Source organism: Prunus persica, chromosome G8 (genome assembly GCF_000346465.2).
Source record: "Prunus persica cultivar Lovell chromosome G8, Prunus_persica_NCBIv2, whole genome shotgun sequence".
NCBI classification, from domain to species: Eukaryota; Viridiplantae; Streptophyta; class Magnoliopsida; order Rosales; family Rosaceae; genus Prunus; species Prunus persica.
In genome coordinates, this window is record NC_034016.1 from 21,992,697 (window position 1) to 22,015,407 (window position 22,711).

Consider the following 22,711-nt stretch of genomic DNA (forward strand, 5'->3'; position numbering starts at 1 on the left):
CAACAAAACCCAAAATCTCAAATATGCACATATTTGAACACACAAAAAAACCCAGATTTATTTGATCAAAAACTAAACCATGGGCAGAGGGGGTGTGGCAAGGTGGGTGATTTTGCGGGTGTTGGGGATGGACCTGGGGTTTGGGGGAAGAGAGAAGAGTGTGTGTGATGGTTGTGGGGTAGTGGCTGTGGGAGGGTGAGCTGTTCAGAGGGAGAGGGAGGCTGCAATGGGTAAAGGGGTGGTCGTGGATTTGGGAGTGTGTTGCGAAAGGGGAGACAGCGACTATGGGGAGGGGGGATGGGTTGCGAATTAGTCTTGGGGTGAGTTGCAGGTGGGGAAGGGGTAGTCCAGTTGGGGGAGAAAAAGAGAGAGGAGAGAGGGGGTGTATGTGGGTAGAATAGGTTTGTTTTTGTTTTTGTTTTCTTCCTTCTGTTTTTTTTTATGATTTAACAGAAAATTAAATGAAATGTTAATGATTCAAATGGCAAGGGGAAAATTGGAGGAAAAAAAAAATCACATCCTTAATTTTCTCAATAAAAAATAAAATAAAAGTTAAATACAAATTCAGAGAGCAAATCACCAATTAACCCAAAAGAAAATTAATCAAATCTACTAAGGGATCTTTATTTTTTGAGATAAATCTTTATCTTTTATTTTATTTTTTCTATTTTAATTAGTCTATTTACTTGTTTTTTATTTTTTTAAAATTTCTCAATCCATATGGATCCACCAATTGCCACATCAGCATTTTAATGTAGAGATTAACGAAAGCACTAACAAATGTATGTAAGTGTTACAAAAATAAACATTAGGCATGAGAATGAGACCAAAAATACTTTATGTATGAAAAGCTGACAAACTTCAAGGTAGTAAACTTCATGACTAGGAATAAAACCCATAGTTCAGATCCATGAAACAAATAGCTAAAAGTACAACACCCTGAGTATTGCCAGTTCTGTAATCCAGAACTCATCATTTTGCTAACATCGAAGATAGAGCAGGATTGCTCAACACGGTTAGATAAAAAAACAGACACCTAGTAACTAAGGCAGAAGAAAAAAATCACTCCATAACCATGCAAGCTTTGACTGCTTCAGTAACATGAAATTATGTGGTCCCTGCAGCTTCCTTTTTCTCTTCCTTCTTCTCTTCCGAAGGATCATCTCCAATCTCTTCTGCTTCGTTCTTGTCATAGTCCTGTTCTCCTGGCTTTGGCAATTCTAGGTCTGCAATAAAAGGACGAGTCAAGATTACAGAGGTACCGAACAAGCGATGGTAGCTTAAGAAATCATTTTATTCTCTTTCATCCAACAAATGAACTTATCAAAAGTAATTTTTATATGCACCTATAGCAGATACATGGCCACTCACGAGGAAAAACTTTAAAGCAAGAACTTTCCCAAACCTCAACTATACAAGCTAATGGATCCTTTCTTTTTTGCAGGGGTAGGGGTGGAGTTAATGAAGGTACCCAGCACATATATACAACATGAATGTTGTGTTGTGAATTCTCGACCTACGCTTACTACAATATTGATCTTCACTCAGTTTGCCACTAAAGATTAAGCTAATTTGTCTTCTTACCTTCGTCACTATCATCAAAGTCACCCATTGCATCATCACCTCCCATGCCACCAAATTTCTGCATAATCCAAGTAGAGTCAGAACAATGAATATATATGCACGAAAATAATTCAAAAAATGAAATCCCATAAGTTAGCATATACTAACCGAGAAATCCATCCCTCCCAAATCCAAGTCACTCGGACCTGATCCTGATCAGAACAAGAAGTGGTAATTTAGTAAAATACAAGAAGTATGCCAGCTTTGTCAAATTAAACAGTTTGAAGAAATGGAACAGCATATGCAAGATGTATACCAGTATCCTCGTCTTCATCCACCCATTTGTCCCAATCTACTTTGACATAATGGGGTGTCTTTCCATCTCCACGCAAAAGCTTCTTCCACCAAACTTTCTCTGCCTTCTCCAAGATACAGAAGATACTCCTCACTCCAACATTTATTTTGCTTTCCTATTATAAGGTTACAGGACAGAATAAGAACCCATATAAACGCAAACATTTCAAAAGAGTATCCAAGTATTTAAGATTACATAAACAAATTATTACCTCCACATTAACCTTATCAAAAAGATCCAGTTTCAGTTCATAATGGTGATTCTCTGCACCGGCACTAGCAGAAAAACTAAAAACTCCATCAGGTTCAAGTTTAACCTTAGCGTCCTTTGCATCAGGCAAAAGCACAGTAATGAAAACCTTGTCCACCCTTTGGGCCCACTTCACCTCAGGATGACGACTGCCACAATTGAAGCATGTCAGCGCAAAATTAGTTTGAAATATGCATCATCAAGCCAACATCACCTAAAGAAAAACTAGAATAGAATTCTCTCCTATCTTCACAATCAATAGCTCAAAGGCTCAGGGTAAGTACATTTCGAATTGACGACCAAATTGTTCGCTTTTTATAAATTTGAAACCAAATATCAACAGAGTGACAAGGCAAACTCAAAGGGACAAATAACTATACTCAAAACGGTGACGAATTTATGATCATAACATAGATAAATCACAGGCTTCAATCCAAAAACAATACAATGTCCTATATTTTTCCATTAAAAACAATAAGAAAAAAAACCCAATAAAGTAAACAGAGTCCCATAGAATATCTTCATTTCTTGAACCAAGTCTATGCTCTCTCTTTTTTCTTTATTTTAAACAGCCAAACATGATTTCAAAACATCAAATTTAAAGAGCTAAACGCACAAGTCTACAGAGAGGAAACGATATCAGAAATATTATATAAATATTGAATATGAAAGAAGGAAAACAATGGCATGAAATGTATCGAGGACGACATGAGAGGGCGAAAGCAGAAGAAGAAGAGCTTACCTCATATTGTTCTGGGAAGAAGAAAGGAAAGTGTAAAACCCTAAAATAAGAGCAGAGCAAAGAGCAAACCCCCTTGCGAGTCGTGACCTACTACAACAATGACTTTGGATTGTGAGTTACGGCCTTTCGGGAGGAAACGGGTACATACAATAAAAGAGTGGAGAGACTACGCGATGCTTCTAGACTTCGAAGCTTCTGGGCTTCAAATTTTTTCATTTTGAGTTGGGCCCAGGCCTATAATTCGATAACCACAAAATTCAAGGCCCAATATAAACCGTTGCGGCCCATTTTGGTTTTTTTTAATAAAGGGATTACTCATTTTCTAGAGGCCCATTATATGAAGACAGTCCCAGCTTGAATTTCTACGCAAGCAGAGCAGCCTGGTCGTCTGGCAGTACTCGTTAAGTAGAGTTGACGGCTTAAGTTTAGCCACGTCATCGTGGTCCACGCTCCGATAAGGCGGGTGGATATTATAAGTATTACTATATTAAATTTGGGTGTAAGAGGTGCACTCAATTTCTTCACGGAACTCATGTTTGTTGTTTTTTTATTATTCACCTACACTCATTATTTGGGCTCGTTTAATAATTACTTCAATTTTAGTTTTAAATTTTTAGTTTTTAGTTTTTACTTTTTATGGTAGAATATAGAAAAAAATGAGAGTAAAAATGAGAGTGAGAGGATGAGATGATGAAAGAGAAGAGTAACAAAAGTGAAAACAATTTTAAATAGATTTCAGTTTTTAGTTTTTATTTTCACTTTTGTTATTCTTTCCTCCCTCCATTCCCTCTCATTTTCCCTCTCAATCTCATCTTCACTCTTATTCTCACTTCTGTTCTCCTTCTCTTTTCGCTATACTGAAATGATTATGAAATGAGCCATACGAAAATAATAATGTGAAAGAAATAAATTGAAAATGAACTAGTTTATAACGTAAAATGAGATAATAATGGATAGGTCAGTGTGTGAACCTCAATTTAAAGACCGACACAAAGTGGGGTTTAATTGGATTTTGGTGTATAAATTAGTTTGTTTTTTCTGTGCTTGGAATTGTCTACTTAGAAAAGTTCGCGTGGACCATAGAATAGAAGTCTACTTGCTTCATTCAATGGATGCTTCAATTTGCAAATCAAAATTCTCATCCCCATCAAAATTCTGCTAGTAAGTAGCTAGGTTCCTACGTAGGCTATCAGCTTTCTCAATCTCATGACGTCAACTGTGACGTACTCGATTAATGCTTGTCATGATTGGAGACACAGATACCCTACTCTTGCTGTAATAATAAGTTTCTTTTGGTAGGTTATATTGGACTGGATGGTATGTATTTAATTTGAAACCTTATCATATTGTTGAGGAAATTATTATAAGACCATTTATAATAGGCAAAATTCAATCAATTCCTAGGTTGGTAATTGGTATGGTCCACATGATAAATACAAATATTATAATTGTCGAGAGCAGGTACTGCAGTGGTGGCTTTCCCTTCGCCTCTGCTTGACGCCTAGGTTCGAAATTCCAAAAGATTTATTTCCTTCCAATAAAATATATATTAGAGAATTTTTGAAAAATTAAAGAAATGCGAAGTTGGCATGCAATGTGGTGTTGTGTTGAATTGAAGAGAAAGAAGGCTGGGCGATTTTATATGCCCATTCCTTGCTGTCTGCTCTGACCAGTCATCTCAATATTTTATTTGTTTTCCTTTCTCCCCAGTTATCTTCCATATATGAGGGGAAATTTGGTATAGAATAACATTCCAATATTCAAATGGTAAAAAGATGCTATACTGTCTGTCTCCTGTCCAGATGGTACAATAATGTTCTAAAAATCAAAGGGAACAAGTAGCACATAATATGATCATGTTGCATACAATCTCTGCTTTTAATTTTTAGGAAAATACTTATCTTCTTCCTTTTTAAGTAGGAAGAACATTTGGGAAAGTTTTTATTTCTGTGTTTTTTATGTATTATTTTTACACACGTGTTAACCGTGACTTGCAAGAATGAGAAGTATATCCTTCTAAAGAAGAGAGTAATTTTTGCATGTTCCAAGTGTGTACCATCCAATTCACATGGAACATGTAAAAATATTGTCCAGTACACATAAGGCATACAAACAAAATATTTTCATATATTCCATGTGTATTAAATAGTACACCAGCTGCATATTCCAATGATAAATGCATCTATTAGAACCACAAAATGCCATTAAAAACAAAAATGACATGTAACAGAAAGTAATTGGTATACTTTTCTTTCTGGGACATGATCGAGCTGATTTTCTTGGCGATGATTCGTAATAGATGAAAAGGAACATCTTCGTTTCCAGCATTGAACAAAAAAGGGGTAAAGAGTCACGTCTCTACTTATAAATTGAGCAATAGTTTCTGTTTACAAATGATATGTCGCATTCGACGAACAAACTAAACGTGAAAAGTAGTCTACTGACCTTCCCATTTTTGTGAAGGACTAGTAACCCACCCACATGAGAGAGAGATAAATTTGGTATCACAAGTGCAATGTACAATATTTCTACGTCGTTTGTCATTTACTTAATCAAGCAAGATACCCTAATGTAATTAATAATTACATTAAAAAATAATAATTATTTAAAAAGGAAATATGAGGTGCCCTAAATATTCCTTTATTTATCAGTATTAATTCTTTTATACCTAATTAATTAATACATTATACATATGACTGAAAACATAGGCAAGTCGCAACAAACCTGTCACGTGGGTGTATGCGAAACCAATATTTTTTTCTGCTTTCAGATTTGGAATTTGGATGCTCAAATATTTATTTATTATGTATTATTATTTTTTCATTTATGAACCATTATGCATGGCGGTCCGAAAATATTCATGTACAAGAAACAATAAACAAATCTCTCATCGGAAAACACAAAAAGAACAAGCAAGTTATTTGTTCACGCGATGCCAATATGTCTACGCTCCCACTCGCCGTGAATCCAACTATCCTCTACCGACGTAGTGGACTTTTCATCTAGGAGTTTGGTAAACTGGACGAACTAAATTCTGCCACGTCATCCACCGCCAGTGTCGTCTAAACGGAAAGTGGTGGCCACGCAGAGGTTTCTCTTTATTTAGAAGCCCAGAAAATGCCAGGTACGTATATGGTTAATAATAAGTTAGGAACAAACTGGTGCGTCAATTTGACCTCAGAAAAAAAAAAAAAAAAAAGATAGAGGAAAAGAAAACTGTCTTTCTCTCATTCTCTATCGGAGGGCAGAGTGAAGAACACCGTTTATCCACGTCTTTCACTCACGCCATTAATAAATTCTGGTCCAACTACAAACAAGGCCGTGAAGCTAATAATACATAGACGCCCAGAAAAATTAATATCACACAAACAAAAACATCTCTCTCTTTCTCTCTCTATATGCAGGCAGAGAGAGCAAGGGAGCAGATAAAAGGGACACGTTTCTAGTGAAGCGCGTTTGGTGCCTTGGGATTTTCCCTTGGACTAAAATTATTGCAGCAGCAGCAGCAGCTTCGAAATCTGAGTGTGCTTGCTTGCTTGTGGACTTTTGTTTAATTCTTGGTGGTCGTCCACCTTTCAACCTGAACCTGAACCTGCACCTTCATCTTCACATAGCTTCAAGCGTCTTTCAACCCAGGTAATTAGTTGATGATGGGTCTTTTTTGCCTTCTGCATGCCTCAGCTTTAGCCCTTGTTTTTGTCTCACTCCAAACATATTGGTGCAATTTCTCACCTTTTTCCCGTTTCCTTTCTGCACAGTCAAGTTCACTTTTTTCCTTTTTCCCTTTAAAAAAAATATTGTATCTGTGGTTGATGTTAAAGTTTTCGTTGATGAATAGATTGGATTTGAATGGTAGCTTTGATTATTCTCCAACTACCCCCTTATACAGAATGATTTAATAGTTATTATATCATATTTTCATATGATTTGTCCGCCGCTCAGTTATAATTAATTAATTAATTCATACTTCGTTATTTTATCATTTCACTTTTTTCTTCTTCTCAAGTTTCGTCTTTGACAAGAATGGCTTTGAAAATAACCAAACATTGTTGAATGTTAGTATAAACGTAGCTATCAAAACACTTGGTGGTTTTGTGTTGTTCATGTGCTCTGCCTGGTTACAGCTCTCCAAAGCTCATAACGTTGTGAGAATTCCAAAAAAGTCAAAACAATGTCATCATAATGTTCTGCTTCGGTCCAAAGGGTGACTCGGCACAAATCTCTGCCTCCTGATTTTCCTCATACTTTCTTAACGATTTCCAAGTACTTTACACTGAGGACTAAATAATTGTAATATGTTCTTTACCCGATGATATTTGGTTTTTAGTTTTCATTCAATTATTTTCAGCTTTCTTCTTTAAAGAAAACAAATTTTAAATACCATCTTTTTGGGGTATGAGACGCTGGCCTATTATGTTTTGTGACTGTCTGCTCATATCATTGAAGCAGTTTTAAGGTGTTTGCTTTCTTTCTTTCTTTGTTCTTATAATTTTGAATTCATTTCTGTTAATTTCCTTTTATATACAAGGACGGCCAGTGCTTACACATTGTACATAAATTTCTGTTAATTTTTCAGGGAAAGAAGAAGAAGAAGAAGAAGAAGAAGAAGAAGAAGGAGGACATGGGTGCAATTTCAGCATAAGAGAGTGGAACTTTAGCATCTGCTGCAAACTTTGTTACCATGTCTTCCGGGTCCTGGATCACGTCTAGTTCCTGTTCACCATCTGTGGTTCAATCCTCGGAAGATGCCTCTGTACCAGCAATATTTCAATGGCTAAGATTCATCTTCCTCTCTCCCTGTCCTCAGAGAGCTCTGCTTTCCTCTGTTGACCTCTTGTTCTTGCTCTCACTCTTAGCATTTTCAATACAAAAGCTTTACTCGAAGTTCGTCTCCAATGGCCACCAAAGCTCGGACCTCAACAAGCCCCTCATCAGAAACAGCAGAGCTCATCTCAGAACCACTATCTGCTTTAAACTCTCTTTGACCGTGAGCGCTCTGTTAACCCTATGTTACACTGTTGTTTGCATTTTGGCATTCACTAGAAACACTGAGTTGCCATGGACACTCGTAGATGGGCTATTTTGGTTAGTTCAAGCCATCACTCATGCAGTGATCACAATACTAATAGCCCATGAAAGGAGATTTGAAGCTGTTAAGCACCCGCTATCACTTCGAGTTTATTGGGTTGCAAATTTCATTGTTATTTCTTTGTTTACAGTCTCCGGAATACTTCGTTTGGTGTATGTCCAACAAAATCAGGACCCTAGTTTTAGATTGGATGATGTTGTTTCCATGGTGTCTTTCCCTCTATCAATTGTTCTTCTTGTTATTGCCCTTAGAGGATCAACTGGGATTGCAGTGAACAGAGAATTCGAACAAGGTATGAATGGAGAAAGCAATTTGTACGAACCCCTTTTGAGCAAATCCAATGTCACTGGCTTTGCTTCAGCTTCCATAATTTCTAAGACCTTTTGGATTTGGATGAATCCTCTGCTCAGAAAAGGGTACAAAAGCCCTCTAAAGGTTGATGAAGTCCCATTGCTTTCCCCGGAACATAGAGCTGAAAAAATGTCGGCTCTCTTTGAATCAAACTGGCCAAAACCACAAGAAAAATTGGACCATCCAGTTCGAACTACATTACTCCGGTGCTTCTGGAAAGAAGTTGCCTTCACAGCTTTCCTTGCAGTAGTGAGGCTTTGTGTCATGTATGTAGGGCCTGTGCTTATCCAAAGTTTTGTGGATTTCACCGCGGGAAAAAGAAGCTCGCCTTATGAAGGATACTACCTTGTATTGATCCTTCTATGTGCAAAATTTGTTGAAGTTTTAAGCACTCACCAATTTAACTTCAACTCCCAGAAACTTGGGATGCTCATTCGTTCCACTCTTATTACTTCTTTGTACAAGAAGGGTTTGAGGTTGTCATGCTCAGCCCGGCAGGCTCATGGGGTTGGACAGATTGTGAATTACATGGCTGTTGATGCCCAACAGCTCTCTGACATGATGATACAGCTGCATGCTATATGGATGATGCCAGTGCAACTTGCCATTGCATTGTTCCTTCTGTATAACAGTCTTGGTGCTACAGTGCTCACATCTGTAGTAGGAATCATGTGTGTTCTTGTGTTTGTTGTGCTTGGCACGAGACGGAACAACAGGTTCCAGTTTAATGTGATGAAGAATCGGGATTCAAGAATGAAGGCAACAAATGAGATGCTTAACTACATGCGTGTGATCAAATTCCAGGCTTGGGAGGAGCACTTTAATAAGAGAATTCTGGCTTTCCGTGAGTCAGAGTTTAGCTGGCTGACCAAGTTCATGTATTCAATCTCTGCCAATATTGTGGTTATGTGGTGCACCCCAGTAGTTATATCAACTCTCACATTTGCCACTGCACTCTTATTGGGTGTCCGACTTGATGCGGGTACAGTGTTCACAACCACAACCATCTTCAAAATTTTGCAGGAGCCCATCAGGACCTTCCCACAATCAATGATTTCAATTTCTCAAGCTATGATATCTCTTGGGAGGTTGGACCGTTATATGATGAGTAGAGAGTTGGTGGAGGATGCAGTGGAGAGAGACGAGGGCTGTGATAGTAGAACTGCTGTGGAGGTTAAAAATGGCGCGTTTAGCTGGGATGATGAAAGCAAAGAAGAGGATTTGAAACACATAAATTTGAATGTCAATAAAGGGGAGCTAACGGCTATTGTAGGGACAGTGGGATCTGGAAAGTCTTCCCTTCTAGCCTCAATTCTTGGTGAGATGCACAAGTTATCCGGAAAGGTATGATTTGATACCAATAAACCCTTTTCTAGATGTCTCGTATGACATAAAATCCCTCCATTGAACCATAAGTTTATAACCAGGGCATAAGTTAACTCACACAAAAAGCTTCAGTTTAATGAAGTACTTGTTGAATTAATAAACTTTTTGAATAACAGGTACGAGTTTGTGGCACAACTGCCTATGTTGCTCAAACATCATGGATTCAAAATGGGACCATTGAAGAAAACGTCTTATTTGGTTTGCCTATGGACAGAGAGAGATACCAGGAAGTTGTCAGGGTTTGCTGCTTGGAGAAGGACTTGGAAATGATGGAGTTTGGAGATCAAACTGAGATAGGAGAGCGTGGCATCAACCTAAGTGGTGGCCAGAAACAGAGGATACAACTTGCCAGGGCTGTATATCAAAATTGTGACATATATCTTCTCGATGATGTTTTCAGTGCTGTCGATGCTCATACTGGATCAGAAATATTTAAGGTGACATTGCTTTAGATTTTCTTCTACATTTGATAGTAAAGAAATGATTTACTTTTGATTCCACAGTGATTGAGCGGTCTTGCTTGCTCTTACATTGGTGGTTTGAACACTATTCAATTTTCATAGTCTAAATGTGTTGAAAATAAATAAGGTCTTGTCAAGAATAGCAGTTCAAAGTGATACCCATTGAATATGATTTGTATGCATAATGTTCTACTGATCATGATTTATACTTTTCTGCAGGAATGTGTGAGGGGTGTGCTTAAAAACAAGACAGTTTTACTGGTAACTCATCAAGTTGACTTCTTGCATAATGTTGATCTTATTTTGGTAGGTATTTGAGAATCTTTTTCATTTTGGTTTCTCATCAGTTTAATGACCAAAGAAATTATAATTGGAATTTGCACATGTATCTCTCCTACTTATATATTTATTAAAACTTATTACCTCCAAATAATGTCAGGTCATGAGAGATGGGATGATAGTACAAGGAGGAAAGTATAATGAGTTGCTAAGCTCTGGCCTGGATTTCAAAGAGCTAGTAGCTGCCCATGAAACCTCCATGGAGCTTGTAGAAATGAGCCCCACTATTCCCAGCAAAAGTTCCCCCAGCCCTCAAATATCTCCTCAACCATCTTCAAACCACCGGGAAGCCAATGGTGCAAACAACTCTTTAGGCCAACCGAAGTCTGATAATGGGACTTCTAAACTCATCAAAGAAGAGGAGAAAGAAACAGGCAAAGTGAGCTTGCACGTTTACAAAGTTTATTGCACAGAGGCTTATGGATGGTGGGGTGTGGTGTTGGTGTTGTCATTGTCTCTCTTGTGGCAAGCAACTCTAATGGCGGGTGATTACTGGCTGTCCTATGAAACTTCAGCAGATCGTGCAGTGGCATTCAATCCATCTGTCTTTATAACCGTCTATGCTATTATTGCTGCTATTTCATTTCTTGTGGTATCGGTAAGAGCATTTTCTGTGACGATTGTGGGGCTTTCGACAGCTCAAATTTTTTTCAAGCAAATTCTTCACAGCATCCTCCATGCCCCCATGTCATTCTTCGATACTACACCTTCTGGAAGAATTCTGAGTAGGGTAAGAGTTTGTGAGTTAGAATTGCTTACCTTTTCTTTTTCTATTTAAGCATTAGTTTTTGTCATACTTGATGTGATCTTATTTTCTAACTGATGAGATTATATCCCCCACCAGGCATCAACAGATCAGACGAATATCGATCTATTTCTTCCCTTCATGTTGGGTATTACCGTTGCCATGTACATATCTGTGCTTGGCATCTTTATCATCGTTTGCCAAAATTCGTGGCCAACAATATTCTTGCTGATTCCACTTATTTGGCTTAATATATGGTACCGGGTATGTTCATTCTTTCTCTCATGCTGTTGATATTTAACTATAATGTTGCAATGAATGTGTTAGACATATGTGAATGGGTTGCACTGAAGCACCTTTTCTATGATCTTGGTCATGCATATTGTTGGTCATCAAGAATAATATGATTGTGGCCATGTATTGGTCATTTTAAATAATGTGTATGAATCCAACTCCTGATCCTTTGAATTACTGGCAAAGTTTGACATTTTGGCTTATCCATGAATGCAAAAATGTCAAACTTGATGGCAAAAACTTTTTTTTTTAAACCAAAACCATATGACTCTGTAACCATTGGTGTCTCCTTAATTATATGCTGAAGATCTTTCTTCTGTTTGGATTTTAGGGTTACTATCTTGCATCATCTCGTGAATTAACTCGGCTGGATTCAATCACAAAAGCTCCTGTTATCCATCACTTCTCAGAAAGCATATCAGGGGTGGTGACGATCCGCTCTTTCAGAAGGCAGAACATGTTCTCCAAGGAAAATGTTAAACGTGTTAATGCCAATTTACGTATGGATTTCCACAACTACGGATCTAATGAGTGGTTGGGTTTCCGTTTGGAGATGCTTGGGAGTTTAATTCTCTGCATTTCCACTTTATTCATGATCTTATTGCCAAGCAGTATTATAAGGCCAGGTATGTAAATCCTCCCATCCCTTTTTTTAATTGTGCAACACTCATATCTAGCACTTGATTCATGGTCACTCGTGACATGCGATGCCGAAATAAATAATAATTGTGCTTCAGTTTATGGTTATTATTATATTGTCTTATTGATTTGAGGTGTGTGTTAGCATCTTATTTTGACACATCTGATATAAATTAGCTGCAGTAGATGAGTGTCTATTTCAGAAATTTGGCTAAATCAGTTATTCCTTCATGGTACAGAGAATGTTGGTTTAACTCTCTCCTACGGATTGTCCTTGAACGGTGTGCTGTTCTGGGCCATTTATATGAGCTGCTTTGTAGAAAATAGGATGGTTTCGGTTGAGAGGATAAAACAGTTTACAAACATCCCATCAGAAGCAGAATGGGAGATAAAAGACCGTGTTCCTCCTTCAAATTGGCCTTCCCATGGCAATGTCGAGCTCAAAGACTTGCAGGTAGTTTATCTTCAATTCTGTTTATATCTTCTGAAAAAATAAAGCCAAACTTACATTCCATGAGCTGCTACACTCTAGCCATTTGACTTCCAAATGGTATCTACATCTGCCATGGATAGTGTAGTGGAAGGAGAAATTAAGTGGTCTGAATGCAAGTTGTTATTAGTTGGTCATCTCCATTACTTTTTCCCCAGCTAAAAGGGCCCTGTTCCTTTTGATGATGTTTTTAATTTTATGGAAAACAGGTCAGATATCGTCCAAATACACCCTTAGTTCTCAAAGGCATTAGTCTAAGCATTCACGGGGGTGAGAAGATTGGTGTTGTTGGTCGAACAGGGGGCGGGAAATCAACTTTGGTCCAAGTGTTCTTTAGGCTGGTGGAACCGTCAGGGGGCAAAATCATTATCGATGGGATTGATATAACCATATTAGGGCTTCATGATCTCAGGTCTCGCTTCGGAATCATTCCTCAAGAACCTGTACTTTTTGAGGGAACTGTGAGAAGCAACATTGATCCAGTAGGAATTTATTCAGATGAAGAGATTTGGAAGGTAAACAAATTGCTACCTGATTTCCTGATTACATAGGAGTAACCCATGTCAGGTTATAAGAAACAATGCTGTATGTTTATTTGTTAAATCTTAATGTAAATTTTTTTTTTTTTTTTTTTTGGTAGAGCCTTGAACGCTGCCAACTTAAAGATGTGGTAGCTGCAAAACCTGATAAACTCAATTCTTTAGGTATGTGACTCTCTGGTTATTGAAAACCAAATGGAACTGACATGCTAGCATTAGGATGAGGTACTGACTGTTTCCATCAAATTTTAATTTAATAGTGGCTGATGACGGAGGCAACTGGAGCGTGGGGCAAAGACAGCTTCTCTGTTTGGGGCGAGTCATGTTAAAGCACAGCCGGCTTTTGTTCATGGACGAGGCCACGGCTTCAGTTGATTCACAGACTGATGCTGTAATACAAAGGATCATCCGAGAGGATTTTGCTACATGTACAATAATCAGCATTGCTCACAGAATACCTACAGTGATGGACTGCAATAGAGTTTTAGTAATAGATGCAGGTTAGTGCTCTTTCGACCTTGTTGCGTTCGGCGTTTGTTTACCACATGAAAATTGTAGCTCATATTCTTTTGTTTCTGTGTTTTTAACAGGACTGGCTAAAGAATTTGACAAACCGTCCCACTTGCTTGAGAGACAATCATTGTTTGGGGCATTGGTTCAGGAGTATGCCAACCGTTCATCAGGACTATAAGCAACCATCTTTGGTTTCTCTATCGTTTCTTCCGGTGATTCCTTTTGTGCTTGCAAATCTTCCAAGAATCACTGCCTGCATTTGTCCTGGAAAAATAACACCAAAGGGTGACATAAAAGGAGTCTTCCCATCATTAAAATAAAAATGAAGATCCGCCCCGTGCTGGAAGTATCAACACAATGGTAGTACAAATGAAGCCTACCTCTTAGACTAGTGGCAATCACTATATGAAGTAGCTAATCTAATCCAGTTTACCACATACAGTTCTCTATTCTGTTTAGAATATGTTTAGATGAGAACATTATATTTCCTGAAACCTTCTTGACAAGGGTGCTGTTTATGCAAATTAGTTGTATTATGTCTCTCTCTCATTTTCCAATGACCAGTCAAGTTATGTAGGGGTCTTCCTTCTTCCTATGGATCAATGCTCTACACAACACAACTGGGATCTTTTTATATAAAATTGAGTAAAAATGAAGTTTTCTCAACGCCTGGTATCTTTAACTGGTTAAGCATGCATGTCTCACAATTCCATTCAAAATTTCCGAAGTCAAAACAAGTCATCATAATATTCCGGTTCGGTCGGTGATACGGCACAAGTCTTGGCCTCATGATTTCCAAGTAATTCAAACTGAAGATATTTTTTTATTATAAAATTTATATAGAAGAAAAACAGAATTAGACATTAAACCACGTGCAACACGATCAACAAATGTGTTCTTCCGTCTCATGACCTAAGTTTGCAAGCAAATCATGGTATAGTTTTCATAAAATTATTTTCAGCTTTCTTCTTAAAAAACAGAAAATTTTAAATCCCATCTTTTAGGACTGAGGACTCTGTCTTTTTGTTTTTTGGAACTTCTGCTGTAAAGAGGTTGTTTCAATAGGTCAAGCGCTTTGCAATTTTAAGATGTTTGTTTTTCTTTCTTTCTTTGTTCTTATGATTTTGAATTCATTTCGGCTAGTTTATATGGGCTAATTTTGTTTTACAAGTTCCAAGGATGGCCAATGCTTACACATCGTTCATAAATTTCTGTTAATTTTTCAGGGAGAAGGAGGAGGAGGACATATTCTTTGAATATTTCGTGGCTGTAGTCTTAGTTAAAATATTATATTTAAACGGTACAGCCGAGCGGCTATACCCTTCGAAATCCGCCACACGGCTGTACTTTTTGAAGGAACTGTGAGAAGCAGCATTGATCCAGTAGGAATTTATTCAGATGAAGAAATTTGGAAGGTAAAAAACACAATGCTATCTGGTTTCCAGATTACATAAGAGAGTAATTCACTTTGCTACTAATTAATTTGTTAATTCAAGTAAATTCTTATTGCCTATGGGAATTAAGGCAGCTTCGTTTCCCTAGCAATCATCAAATCAGCCTCATCTTGACGAGTGTGATTTGCAAACAGCATAGAAATAGTAATTTGAAGTAGCAGAAGCAGTGTCAAAATCAAATAATTTGGTTCCATAAATCCTAGATCAATACCAAGCAACGCAGACCCTATGTTTGTAATAGCATAAGGAATGAAAAATGGGGTTATTTTCTGGCGATGAGCTTGTCATAGTAAGCATAGTTTCAGTTGCCTGCCTTTTTATAAAATTTTTTTTTTATTTTTTTATTTTTATAATAATCTTTTTGTAAAAGGTGAGGTTTTTTACCTACGTCCTTATAAGTCATTTTACAAAAAGATAAATTTATCTTTAAAATTTTAAAGATAAGACAGGTGAAGAAATATAACAAGTGGGTGGAAATAACTGCACTCTAAATTAAATATATTGTTAGGGTTTAGAATAGGATATCGCTTTACCTTCCTGAATGGAGCAGCTATCTAATCAATTTTACATTAAAAAGCGTCAATACGAAACGCAGCGTTTAAGGTGTTGTTGTAGCCCTTGTAGGTAAGAGATACAGCATCCTATTCTAAACCCCGAGCATAAACCCTAGAGACAGATTCACAGAGAGACAGAAAGAAAGAGAGATGGGAAGGTCACGAAGAAAGTACAAGCAATCGAGGACGAAGGTCCGCGTGGCGCTGCCGAAGAGGAAGCCCAACGTCTTCAAGGCAGCCTTCTGTCTACCTCCGAAGCTTCGCGCCTTACTGGAACAACAAGGCCCATCCTCTGCCTCATGGGACGCCGAGGGCACTGTTATCGAAAACTATAAGTCCTTCGGCTTCGTTTCTAACCCTAACTTGCTCGGCGTCCGCTCTCGAACCTCTCACATGATCGAAAGCGATTCTCTCCAGGTCCCTCCTCCGCCTCCTTCGGGAGATGAGCCCGTCGACGGTAGCGACGTCGAAGAAGACGGTCAGTTCTCTCTCTCTACTCTCTTTTTCTGAATTAGAAATTGGTCATTTCGTTTCTTTGGCTGAAATACAAAATTGAAAGCTTAGTGCTTAATGAAATAACTGGTTGTGGATTTTTAAGGGAAGTTGCAATTGAAGTTCCAATTGGTTTACTGGAAAGATTGAACTTTTAGGATAAAGTTATCTGCTTGAGGTTGAGGGGTAGTCAGTTTGCTTTTAGCTCTACACAAAATACACAAAGTTCCTCTTCATCCATCAACTGTCCATCATATTGAGCTATTAAATCATTCTCATCACTCCTCCCATACAATTTAGTCACTGTTAGTCCTATAGGATCATCTGAAGTTACAATTGGTTCAACATTTTTCGCTTGAAAGTACCGCTCACCAGAAAGTGAGAATCCTCCTCAGTAAAGGATTGGTCATCATCCTCATCTTTGGTTGAACTCCAGAGGTTGAGGGGTAGTCAGTTTGCTTTTAGCCCTACACAAAATTCCTTTCGTTTGGAGGGAAAAGTATGAGGAATAACCCAGACAATTTACAGGGTTATTAAATCCAACACTCCCGGACGAAAGTTGAAATAAATTTTAGAATGGTCAAATACTTAATAATTTGATGGGATGGAGAGATCACTATATTGAGTTTGGCTTTAATTTGATCAAGTACTTGTTAATCTGTAAGCCCAAAAAGTTTGGTTTAGGTAATCTGGTCAATTTGTTGACTGACAAACTTCTGTAAGGTGATCCGTTACCGTTGGTGTTGCAGTTAATTAATGTATAAAGACCCTTAGAATGTAATGATGTAGAGGCTGAACTGGATTGCAAGAACCAAAATTCTGTCTTCTGCCCTAAGAAATGGACTGTGTGTATTTGATTTCGAGAAACACAGTGAAATTAAATATCACTATAGGGGAACCACACCAATCCATCCCAAACTTGGCGGTTAAACTGACAATGCTGTTGGGGAGGTCCTGCTGAAAATTAGCTCTGAAACCAGTACTCCTAGATTTACTGCTATTTTGAATTGCATAAATTATTTGTTGTGGAACTTGTTGGCTTGTTTTTTTTCTTCTCTTTCAAAGGTGTGGAACTTGCGATTACACAACTTTCTTTGTTTCATACAGATTTGAGATCTAGTCTAGGGAAAAAGCGGAGAGATGGAAAATCTGCACCACTGCAACCATTAACGGCCATGCAACGCGTTTATATTGGTCGGCTCATTGAGAAGTATGGAGACGACTATCAGGTGGGATACAAGCTTATATTCTATTACAAATTGAAGTCATAAAGTTGCTTTCTTCATGCTTAAGGTGGAATTGTTGCTTTGCAGGGAATGTTCATGGATACAAAACTAAATGCAATGCAGCATTCTGTTGCAACTTTGGAGAAACTATGCAAAAGGTATCACGTGCATAAAGATAAAAATCCCTTATTGATCCGTTGAGAAAGGCTCAGTCGTGCATGGCAATCTCGTGACAGTGATTCGATCGCTAATGTGGTCTTTTCCTCATTTTCAATACGTTGTATCTTATTGACTTATGAAAGAATTTTGGTTGTTGAATGATTAATATAATTGTTCTAAAGAAAATTTTGAATGACGGGAGTATATGATTGCGCACTGTATTGTAATAAGAACATGAAACCGTATATGTTGTATGAGTGAAATAGTGACTGTATTTAGAACTATTTTGTATCTCTTTCGCGTTCTTTAAGCTGATGGCCGTCTCCCGACCTATCAATTATGGATATCGACCTCAACCTGCTCTGGCATGAAGACATTGTCTTCTCTGGTTAGGTTGTCTTGGTCGTTCAAATGCTCCAAATTGGGGTAAGATTCGAACATGTGGTCCCCTCATATCAATCACCTTGTTCACAAACATCTTGGACACAAGAAGTACTTTCCTACACCCGTTGCATGAATTTCCCCTTTCTCGATACAACGGGGTAGGGAAGTTTGTCTCCTCCTGCACCGCTCCTCCTCCTGCCGTTTGGCTAACAAGTCCTTGCCATATGAACCATTCTTACGCAAATTACTAAAAAGCAAAAGGGTCGCAAAGAAATACCCAGATAGAAATTCAGCATGGAAACAAAGCAAAGCCTACATAAATTCATAATGGACCCAATTTGGGGACCATTCAACTCTAACCATCTCTTTTAGCATCAAACATTTTCCTTTTCATATCAATGGTACCCATCTCTTCTAGCACCATTAATTTACGACATGATACAAGGATGCAAATTTTACTCCAAATCAAAATTGATGAACAGATTGTGAATCCATTAACAACAGACCAAGTTTACTTGGATTAAGCAAGCAATGACCGCAACGTTAAGTCCCAAAAACTTGGAACACTAAAAACAAATTATATGTACAGCGTTAATGAAGGCTACATACAAGGAACAGAACATCCACACACGGCTACAAAATAGTCGGTGGGTCACAGAACCCAACGGAAAAATAACCCGTAAATGGGTTCCAAAAGAGCATGAAGAATCTGTCGTAACAGTTTACATGGTGGGTAAGGCGGAAAAAGAAGGGCAAAATGGTCCCCAAGTAGTGAACAGACAGCACTTAAACCCCCATGAACGCCCGACACTGGGATTCCCAGTGCTGCTTTGCTTGCCGAATCCTCTCTATCCTTTCTGTCTGGAGCCTCTGCTCCCAGTATTCATGGCAGCTGTTCAATATGAACAAAATAAGAATGAGAATTTTGCATATATAATTTATAGGTCATTCACTAGAGAATAAGGATGCACAGTAAGTAATATGGGGGGCAAAAACATACCTTCTGCTAAGTAACATGCTAAGCTCTTCTAAGTGTACAGCACCCTCATACACTCTTGTCTGAAATCAATATAAACAAATTACAAATGGTAAGTAAGCACAAGTTAAAGCACTTTGTGCCTTTGTTTGTGGTACAAAGGCTACCAGAGTACTAGCTCCAAGTGGAAAATGAGATAATGCTCACCTCTCGGCATAGAGGGCATTTTTCTTTAGGCTCTGCAGCCTTTAATCCATCGACAATAGTCACTGATGCAGCCGAGCAAGCGCACATAAAGCAGAATATATGACCACATGTGAGAGCAACTGGATCAAAAACTGTGTCCTGAAAAGCAGAAGACAAAAGAAAAATCACATGAACTATCATTAAATAAGAACCTTGAATGAAGCATAATAATAGCAACATGTTTTCTTCTCTACAACTCCTACTTCAGTCATGCACGTTGCTGAGATGGGCGAAAAGATAATGTCTCTGTAGTCCTAGACTAGAGACCTGCCAGAGCTTTAAGTTTGAGTTGATCAAATCAAACCCATAGGGCATGGCATATGCAGTTTGCGTTTAAGGATGTCAAACTTTAAAAACTGGCCATATGTGCTCCTAGTTCATAACAATGAGGCATAGAAGAATTTTTCAATTTGAGAGAGTAAGGGTAATATTTTGAAGGTGCTATAATATTTCAAGCTCAGTTCTTGAAACCTCTTATATTAAAATTGAATCCATAGACAGAATTAAATGATGTGCAGTTCAGTGCAGAACAACAAAAATATGCAGTAAAAAATGAATGATAGATATGCAGGACATCCTGTGAAAAATAAAAAATCTTGAAACTTACCAAGCATATAGAACATGTCAAGTCAACATCAAGCTTGACAGAATCAAAGAGCTCGCAGGCGAGAGATGGTTTCCCATCATTGATTTTGAGGGAGCATCCCTCAAACAAGGCTGGTGTCTTCCTTGACTTGGTCTTGGTTTCCCTTAAATTGATGTGAAAAGCCATAAGCTCACAAAGCCATGGACTCTGAAGGATTCCAATGTGCATACTTTGAGCTTGCGATTTAAAGGCCTGTCCTTGCGTTGAGTAATGAATCTGTCTCAAAATACAAACAAAATATATTCATTCAACTAGATTATCAAAACTCGGGATAAATTAAATGTGTTCAAAAAGTGCAAGTTGTATACCTTATCATATTTCTTTAGTATTTTTCGAATGGCAATGGCGTTGATCAGTGCATAAGTAACAAGGTCCTTGCCTTCTTCAATTAAGCCAACATGGTTCCCTCGAAGTTTGCCTTTGAACCAAAAGAAGTACTTACGAAAGCCAGAAGCCAGATGCAGGTCAAGCAATTTCTGGGCACGCTTATTAAAGAAGCCTACCACTGCAGACATCTCCTTGAGAAGGGCAGGGAAAAAGCTCCCATCACACACTGCACAATTCAAAATTTCAAACTAAACATTAGCATAAAACCATTGCCAGACACAAAACTTTTTACTTCTTTAAATAACTAGTAACTGTGAGCAGGTGAACCAATCGTGGGTTAAAAAAGTTTCAAATTTGGAAGTAAAAACAGATTCCATATGCCCTGGACATCAATACGGCCTTAAATTTTTTCTTCTTGCATTTATCCTCCAACTTGGCTATAAATACGAATGCAAGATCATGTCAAAGAATTTCAATGGGATTGAAGAAAAGATATATCCAGCATAATCAAATCCCAATATCCAAGAAATGGACCAAAGTTGATAAATTTACTGTCACAATTAGACCCAAAATAAAGAGATTGAAGAATGATGATTCAACAGAAATAGATAGATAGAACATGCTATTCAAAATGACCTGGGCAATGGTCAGGGCATGTTCGAACGTCATGGACCTCATGAGTGTCCTCCCTGCGGCATTTCTTCAAGATCTTCTTCAGCTTCTTGAAGCCAACCCCAGGTAGCTTCTTCTCCTGGCCTTGCATGTACTCCTGGTATTTCTTGCAGAACTTCATTTTTCATCAATGACCAGTGACCACTAAAAATCCTTGGCTTTAAATTAAAATTTAGCGAAAAACAGAGATGGGTCTGAGAGAAATCCAAAGATGCAAACTTTTTGATTCCTTAATGCTAAATATCACTAATGAAATGGATCAAATGGTATTTTTCTTTTTCTGAGACTCTCCGGTGATGAGGTGGTGTTGTGTCTTTGGCTGTGTGCAGAGATGTGTTTTAACGGTTTATATCTATCACTTGAAGAAGACGTATAATATATAAAGGACGAATTATATCATCCATATGCTAAGTGAGCACTGAATTCCCGAGAAAAAGTCAATTTTTCAAGAATTTCTCGGAAACTTAAAACAGACTTAACATGTCAATTTGAGTTGAGTGAATGAAGCCACAGATTTGAAAACCTTTTTCATTCTGGGGTAAATCCATGTGGGAAAACATTTCCAAATCAAGATTAATAATACAATGCAACAACAAATAATGTAATGCTCGTTATGCTCCACCTCCACTTGGGGTAGGTCGGTAGACCGTAGATGTGACACTTGCCATTTTTCTTCTTCTATACCTATTGATTCCTATTTGATAAAAATTACTCTGATAAAATCTCTAGACCCTTCTTTTTCTATGTTAATTCTAGGCCCTTCATTTTTGTTGTAAATATTGGAAGAAAAAAAAAAGTTTTTTCATTAAAAAAATACTTGGCCAAAAAGGAAGAAGAAAAGAAGATAACCATCATCACATGTATCATGTATACGTAATATTTGAAAGACAAGGTGGAGGATCATGTGAATTTTGGTAGAAAATAAAAGGAAAGGAAAGGAAATTGAGATATCCAACCATCTCAATTTAATGTTTTCATGACAACGCAGCTTTAACCAACCCAAAAGTCAAACAAAAAAACACAAAATTAAATTTGCCTTTGGCATATAAAATTTATTCAATGATAAAAAAAAATTGTTTTCTTTGTTTTCAACATAAAAAAAACCGAATAAAAATTGTTGGAGGAGCTCTATCTATCAGTTCACGATTCACCACCATCACGACGATAAGAGCAAGGGCGTAAACCGCGTACGACAATACATGGCCAGCTATTTTGCCACGTGTAAAGGGCTGCTGCTTTACGCGATAGACAGCTAGTGGGAGACACCCTTTTGGTATGTGGGGTCACGGCGGATGAGCCAAGAAGCCAAAGCCAAATCAAGCGCTCCAGGTACCCAAATGGAAAGGAAACTGCCCCCGCCGGGGGTCTCAAGTCTCAATAAAGAAACGTTTCCACACGATTTCGTCTCGTATACGAAAGTAGGACCTAGTCCTTTTAAAGTTTTTTTTCTGATACATTAATATGACATTGTGTACAAAATAATTATACACCAAAACAAGTCTTAGGTATCTTCCTAGTATGCACTTGGGCTGTCGCAATCTGGCCAGGTTCCTGTGTCAACGATGAGCACATTTTGTTATGTCATTACCATGTTGCTCGCCTAATTATAATTAATAATAGTTCAATGTAGAAGGGACAAGAAAATAAACTTTTTCACCGTATGTAATCTCATATAAAGCCACAGAGCGTAAATACACACAGAAACAAACAAACAAAGCCAAATAGCTAGCAAGCAAGCAATCGGGGATGCTTATATCATCAGTACAGTACAATCCAGTGAATTTAATCTTATCCATACTGCCATGGGGATTGGCCTAACT

At 37.9% G+C, this 22,711-nt stretch overlaps 4 protein-coding genes across 5 annotated transcripts; 2 read left to right on the forward strand and 2 right to left on the reverse strand.

Moving 5' to 3' along the window:
* Positions 822 to 3,041, reverse strand: LOC18766945 (uncharacterized protein OsI_027940). The gene is made up of 6 exons (XM_007201281.2): positions 2,910 to 3,041; positions 2,130 to 2,316; positions 1,880 to 2,033; positions 1,732 to 1,775; positions 1,585 to 1,642; positions 822 to 1,226 (listed from the first exon to the last, which is right to left on the reverse strand). The coding sequence occupies exons 1-6, from the start codon at positions 2,912 to 2,914 to the stop codon at positions 1,108 to 1,110; spliced, it is 567 nt and encodes a 188-aa protein (XP_007201343.1). The 5' UTR covers positions 2,915 to 3,041; the 3' UTR covers positions 822 to 1,107.
* Positions 6,097 to 14,345, forward strand: LOC18767345 (ABC transporter C family member 14). 2 transcript variants are annotated; one of them, XM_007199614.2, is made up of 12 exons: positions 6,097 to 6,545; positions 7,486 to 9,693; positions 9,852 to 10,172; positions 10,416 to 10,502; positions 10,636 to 11,265; positions 11,380 to 11,544; positions 11,906 to 12,200; positions 12,453 to 12,667; positions 12,913 to 13,218; positions 13,344 to 13,407; positions 13,503 to 13,742; positions 13,833 to 14,345. In XM_007199614.2, the coding sequence occupies exons 2-12, from the start codon at positions 7,591 to 7,593 to the stop codon at positions 13,931 to 13,933; spliced, it is 4,527 nt and encodes a 1,508-aa protein (XP_007199676.1). In that variant the 5' UTR covers positions 6,097 to 6,545; positions 7,486 to 7,590; the 3' UTR covers positions 13,934 to 14,345. The 2 variants fall into 2 exon arrangements, with proteins under 2 accessions (XP_007199676.1, XP_020409416.1); XM_020553827.1 differs by lacking the exon at positions 6,097 to 6,545 and adding an exon at positions 7,073 to 7,365 and having other exon boundaries at positions 13,833 to 14,119.
* Positions 15,802 to 17,931, forward strand: LOC18768151. The gene is made up of 3 exons (XM_007201284.2): positions 15,802 to 16,241; positions 17,363 to 17,484; positions 17,569 to 17,931. Exons 1-3 carry the CDS (start codon positions 15,914 to 15,916, stop codon positions 17,680 to 17,682), a joined length of 564 nt encoding a protein of 187 aa, XP_007201346.1. The 5' UTR covers positions 15,802 to 15,913; the 3' UTR covers positions 17,683 to 17,931.
* LOC18767348 (probable E3 ubiquitin-protein ligase BAH1-like 1) lies at positions 18,452 to 21,483 on the reverse strand. Its single transcript, XM_007201753.2, has 6 exons — positions 20,856 to 21,483; positions 20,201 to 20,445; positions 19,854 to 20,108; positions 19,208 to 19,345; positions 19,025 to 19,083; positions 18,452 to 18,916 (listed from the first exon to the last, which is right to left on the reverse strand). The coding sequence occupies exons 1-6, from the start codon at positions 21,010 to 21,012 to the stop codon at positions 18,811 to 18,813; spliced, it is 960 nt and encodes a 319-aa protein (XP_007201815.1). The 5' UTR covers positions 21,013 to 21,483; the 3' UTR covers positions 18,452 to 18,810.